The sequence below is a fragment of the Trichechus manatus genome, unplaced genomic scaffold (genome assembly GCF_000243295.1).
Source record: "Trichechus manatus latirostris isolate Lorelei unplaced genomic scaffold, TriManLat1.0 scaffold00209, whole genome shotgun sequence".
Lineage (NCBI taxonomy): Eukaryota > Metazoa > Chordata > Mammalia > Sirenia > Trichechidae > Trichechus > Trichechus manatus.
Genome location: NW_004444145.1, coordinates 609465 through 615621, shown reverse-complemented (window position 1 = coordinate 615621; position 6157 = coordinate 609465). Strand labels below are relative to the sequence as shown.

General features: G+C 43.5%; 1 protein-coding gene across 2 annotated transcripts in view; it reads left to right on the top strand.

The window, feature by feature from the left end:
* PRKAG1 (protein kinase AMP-activated non-catalytic subunit gamma 1) overlaps positions 1–6157 on the top strand; it is a 26220-nt gene that overhangs the window by 17881 nt on the left and 2182 nt on the right. Inside the window, exons 3-7 of one of the 2 annotated variants that reach the window (XM_023742374.1) lie at positions 5078–5230; positions 5431–5512; positions 5611–5669; positions 5810–5855; positions 5965–6019. In XM_023742374.1, coding sequence (XP_023598142.1) covers positions 5159–5230; positions 5431–5512; positions 5611–5669; positions 5810–5855; positions 5965–6019 — 314 coding nt within the window. In that variant the 5' untranslated portion in view covers positions 5078–5158. The remainder of the gene's footprint in view (positions 1–5077; positions 5231–5430; positions 5513–5610; positions 5670–5809; positions 5856–5964; positions 6020–6157) is intronic. The other variant, XM_004388285.1, reaches the window with a different exon arrangement.

Genomic DNA, 6157 nt, shown 5'->3' with positions numbered 1-6157 from the left:
TATTTACCCCTATTTTTCTAAGTTTAAACCAGTCTTTTATTTCTTTGTATCACCTTGACTTCCTTTCCATGTGAAAAATCTGTCTACATTTTTTAAGTCCCTCTTTTTTTATTTTAATGTTGTCGTCTTTTACATATTGACATCTGTTTCCCTATTTTCAGTGTTTTAGCTTTGATTTATTTTCGTGACTTCCCTATCTGAGTTGATATCTGGTTGCTTTGCCCAGTGTTCTAGTCTTGGGTTGTTATCTGATGTTATTGCTTTTCTAACTACAAGACTCCCTTTAGTATTAATTGTAATTTTGGTTTGGTTTTTGCAAATTTCCTAAATTTCTGTTTATCTGGAAATGCCCTGATTTCACCATCATATTTGAGAGACAGTTTTACTGGATATATAATTCTTAGCTGGCAGTTTTTTTTCCTTCAAGGCTTTATATATGTTATCCCGTAGCGTTCTTGCTTACATGGTTTCTGCTGAGTAGTCTGAGCTTATTCTTATTGACTGTCTTTGTAGATGACTTTTCGTTTATCCCTAGCCACTCTTAAAATTCTCTCTTTATCTTTGGTTTTGGCAAGTTTGATTATAATATGTCTTAGGGACTTTCTTTTAGGATCTACCTTATGTGGGATTTGATGAGAATCTTGGATAGATATCTTCTCATCTTTCATGATATCAGGGAAGTTTTCTGCCAACAAATCTTCAGCAGTTCTCTCTGTATTTTCTGTTAATCCTCCCCTGTTCTGGTACTCCAGTCACTTGTAGGTTATTCCTCTTGATAGAGTCCCACATAATTCTTAGAGTTTTGTCATTTTTTAAATTCTTTTATCTGATTTTACCTTAAATAAGTTGGTGTCAAGTGCTTTATCTTCAGTCTTGCTAATTCTGACTTCCATTGCCTCAGTTCTGCTCCTATAACTTTTTTTTTAATTTTTTTTTTTATTGTACTTTAGGTGCAGGTTTACAGAACAAATAGTTTCTCATTACACAGTCAGTATGCATATTGTTTTATGACATTGGTTAACAACCCCACAACATGTCAACACTCTCCCTCCTCGACCTTGGAGGACCTTTTTTCTTTCTTGGTGAAAATATACATAGCCAAAGATACACCATTTCAAAAATTTCTATATGTACAATTCAGTGATATCGATTACATTCTTTCAGTTGTGCTGCTATTCTCACTATCCTTTTCCAAGTTATTCCATCACGTCACTGCCCCCTGGGCTTCCCATCAAACCTTTTGAATTGCTGTTGTCAGTTAGATCTCACGTAGATAATTCTTTTTTTTGTTTGTATTTTAGATGAAGGTTTATGGAACAGAATAGTTTCTCCTTAAACAGTTAGTGCACATATTGCCCTATGACAATGGTTAACAACCCTATGACATGTCTACACTGTCCTTTCTCAACCTTGGGTTCCTATGACTTTCTACTGAGTTGTCTAATTCTGAAATTTTATTGTTAATCTCCTGGAGTTCTGATTGCTGTCTCTCTATGGATTCTTGCAGCCTCTTAAATTAGTCATTATGCTCTTGTCTAATCTTCTTAAGTTCCTCTATTAGGTGGTCTGCATTTTTCGTAATTTCCCTCCAGATCTCTTGAAGAGTTCTGTATATTAATCTTTTGTATTCTGCCTCTGGTAATTCCAAGAAATTCTCTTCCTCCAAAAAACTTCTTGATTCTTTATTTTGGGAGCTTGCTGAAGCCATCATGGTCTGCCTCTTTTTGGGATTTGATATTGACTCTTGTCTCCAAGCCATCAATAAGTTATTGTATTTATTTATTTTATGCTTGCTTACTGTATCTTAGCTTCTTGTTTTGTTTTGTTTTGATATGCCCAAATAGGCTGCTCATGTGAGCTAGCCTGACCACCTGCACCCCTGAAGCTCCAACGTCCTGTCACCAGGTGGCCAGACCTGCGTGAGCCCAGGAGTCCACCCACTCCTCCTGTATGGATTCAGCTCAGATGTCCAGGTAGTCGGCCACTAAGTGTGTGGTGCAGACTCTCACGTACACTCCTAGACAGGCATGGGTGATTGGTATAGGCACAGGCATCCAGGCTGCAGCAGGGGGGCACGTGCTGAGCAAGGCTGGGGGCTGACGGCCACCCCCAAGTGTCCAGGAAGAAAGCATGCCCCTGTTCTCTAGAATGCATAGGTGGATGGGTTTTGCAGCCAGACTATGAGCACCTGTTGCTGTTGGCTGTAAGGACTGGGGGGTACCTCTTATTCTTGGGCCCCTGTCGCAGGTGGCTAGTGGCGTGGTGGAGCCACCAGTCCTCAGGCCCCTGATGTGTGTAGGTGAAGACCCTGCTTAATGGGCAGAGCCGTGTCAGATGTAATGAACCTGCCACTTCACAGCTGAAACAGTTGAAGTCAGACTTCAGGTATATACCCTGTTGTACTGTGGTAATGAGGGCCTACGCTGTTGAAATGGGCAGACACAAATCCATGCAGGAGGAAAGACACTCAAAGTCTGTGGACCCCTTATGCCTTTGCCTAGGCAAAGGAGCTGTGCCTACCCTGAGTTCCTGGCTTAGGGGAGCTGGCAGATTATTTTTTCACCAGTTTGTTAATTTGTTCCCTCTCCAAGGCCGGGAGAATAGCTCAGGGCCTGTGACAGGTCCTACTTCCATCCCAGGGGACTCGGCAGTCACTGAAGCCGTCCTGGACCCAGTGCAGAGCAGGGAGTGGGGAGGTAAATGGGAGAGAGGTTTTTCCCAAAGAGGGGTGGTTTTGATCCGCGCAGTAGGCCAGACGCAAGTACTTAATCTTGCACCAGTTGAGGGCTGCTTCCCACTGGTTCTGGATGGCCGAGTAGACTCTCTGCCAGTGGGTCTCTCCTGATGTGGAAAACGCCTCCCAAGCGCTGCTGCTTGCCTCACCACGCACCATGAGCTGATTCAGCCTAAAGGGCTCTGGCTACCACTGGGTCAGGTCTGGCAACTCCTCGCTGCTTCCGCACCATCTCTCCCTCCCACTGCCACTCAGTCCAGTTCCTCAACTTTGCCTTTGATGTTCAGGGCTCCTAGATTGTCATATATAATCGATTCACTTGTTTTTTCGGGTCTTTGTTGTAAGAAGGACCACTGGAAGCAACTGACTACTCAGCCATCTTGACCCTGCCTCCCAGCCTGTGTTTCTTTCAGGCAAATCCTAGTTCCCCTTACAGCATATCCAATCAAGTATTGGCTGAAGGTGGAGGTAACATGCTTTCTGTAATCTGTAATACTCAATTTTCATTTCCATCATACATTTAGATTTGTTTTAGGATTCGAACTTCCCACCTTTTTAGTTAGCAGCTGAGCTTTCAACCATTGCGCTACCAGGGCTCCTTTTTACAACACTAGGTAGGAGAGACGTTCACTATCCAGAGTACGTTCGCATAAATACATAAGCCCTTTTTAAACATTCCAAGTTTCATCTTCTCTTCTCCACACCTTAACTATCTTCCCATTCATATGCATATGGCCTTGGGCCTCTGGCTGGATGGAACCAGAAGACCCTGGCCCCCTATCAATCATCCCATTTAACCCTTGCCCTGAGCCACTCCAGATGTGACTTTCCTCCCCTCAGCAGCAGAATAACATTTCTTACTTCCCTTTCAGTCATTACAGGTAACAACAAAGTAACTAAGAATCAAAAGTTTCAGTTCCTACACCCCTTCATTCTTTCTTTTACAAAGTTCCATGCTTCCATGAGTCTGTAGCTATTGCAGTGAATCCTGCTTCTGATGCCAACTGTAAAAATGGTGTGGAGGAGGCATCTGACTTCCTCTAACTTCACAAGGGAAAGGAGACAGAATCATTACTAGCATCAACAGCCCAAAGCTGATTCCTGTGAGGCAGAGGTCAGTCATACAGACATACCTCCACCCTCCAACCTTTTTACCAGTTCTGACACCAGCCATCCCTACCACAGCACTGTCTGCTTCTCTCCTGGGTTCAATAATTCATTGCAATGGCCACCCAGAACTCACAGACCATAGTTACAGATAGGAGATTCATTAAGGAAGTAACAGGGTACAACTTGGGACCAGAAACAACTCATGATACAGTTCTTTGATCAGGACAGCTTCTCAGCCATGCCTGCAGGCAGGCCTTGCATCTGCCCTGCTCCGGCAAGTGTTACAAAGCTCCTAGCTCTGTGAGTCGGCAAGCCCCACTGCAGCTGTCTTGCGCTGGTCTCTTGGTTCCTGCCATCTTAGGCCACTGTCACTCTTGCTACTGCTACGTGGCCATCTCTCACACTCTTCTGTGTTATAGCTCCTCTCTCTCTCTCTCTCCGTGTCTCCCGTTAAGCCTAGCAGAATGGCAGAACTGACCAGTCCCCTCGTTAGGGTTCCATACACCTCATTTGTATGGTCCCACCCCCACGAGGGTACCATACACCTTATTTGCATTATTAGCAAGCTGTTGAATCCTCTTGGTGGGCCACAAGCACCTTATTTGCATAATCCCACCCAGTCACTTGTTGGGAATTACAAGACCATGGCAAGAAAGGCTGTATAAATGCGATCCATCACACCGCAAAAGATAAAACATCAGCCAGATCTCTCATTTGTCTAGAGTAGGTGGAATGAGTTCTGATTCACAGGGTGGTCCCAGAATGGACTTTTAGGGTGTTTGGGGCCAGGTTGATTGAGCACGTGGCTCCAACTTAGTGTTGATCAGAAACAGCCCAGCTTGGACCATGGCTTTAACATCTGCAGATCTTAGAAGAATTTTAAGAAGCTTAGTTAGTTTTTCATCTTTATTGAGAATAGAGAACAAGTGAAAATGGGCTAAATATATGAAAGGAGAAACTGGTTTAAGATGAGGAAAAGCTTTTAGACTAAGACAGGCTAATGAGAAATATTATAGACTTTCTGTTTTAGTCAGCCATCATTTGCCTAAGGAGCCAATAGATATTGTCCTACCTGGAGGCAGAAGTTGGATGAAATGGTTTCTAAGGGATTTATCCTGGTTTTGTGGGAACAGGAAGAACAAATACAATAGGGGAACTTATTTAAAAAAACCATGCTCTAAATATTTTATAAATTACAATACTGTTTTGTTTTCTGCCTCTTTTGATTGGGAGTTGTTTCATGGAAGGAAGCTACTAACTATCCCACCCTATGCAGAAACCCCAGAATCCAACAATAGCGTGTATACTTCCTTCATGAAGTCTCATCGCTGCTATGACCTGATTCCCACAAGCTCCAAATTGGTTGTATTTGATACTTCCCTGCAGGTGGGTGAACTCCTCTTTTCCCTTACCCCTTCTTTGGACTCTCTGGTATAATACCGCTTATCCTGTCTCATCCCATGAGTAATATTCTTATCCTTTTATGGGGTTAGTCTCATATTTTCCCCAACATACCCAACCCCTATTCTTTTAAAGTCCTGCCCTCTGTGAATTTCCGTTTGTGATTATTATTATTTTGGCTACAGGTGAAGAAAGCTTTCTTTGCCTTGGTGACTAATGGTGTACGAGCTGCCCCTTTGTGGGACAGTAAGAAGCAAAGTTTTGTGGGTAAGAAAAAGTTTCTGGAATACAATATTCTTGGCATCTTGTGCTGGGCAGGGAGAGAAGCTTTGGGCAGTGTTGAGGGCTCTTGTCTTGGCCTCTAGGCATGCTGACCATCACTGATTTCATCAATATCCTGCACCGCTACTATAAATCAGCCTTGGTAAGGAACCCTAACCCAGTGACCAAAACCACTTTCCCTGCCCAAAGTCCCTCATTCTCATTTCCTTTCCTCCAAGCAAGCCACAAGAAGTTAATGCAGCAGGGAGATGAGGCCTCAAATTCTGTTGCTTCTGCTTCTAGGTGCAGATCTATGAGCTAGAAGAACACAAGATAGAAACTTGGAGAGGTATGTAGAGGATTAGAGGTTGTAAAAGGATGGAGGGATGGAGGGTGCATGGGAAACGGTTTTCCATGGTGGTATTTTGTGTGTGAAAATCTTGTTTTTTTCCCCTCAGAGGTGTACCTACAGGACTCCTTTAAACCACTTGTCTGCATTTCTCCTAATGCCAGGTAAGTTCCAGCTACCCATTTGTCCAGAAGGTGAACAGCCATGCCATCAGCACAGCTAAAGCCCTAGACACCCAAAAATCCAGGGAAAGGGGCTAAAGAGAGAAAAGGTACACACACACACACACACACACACACACA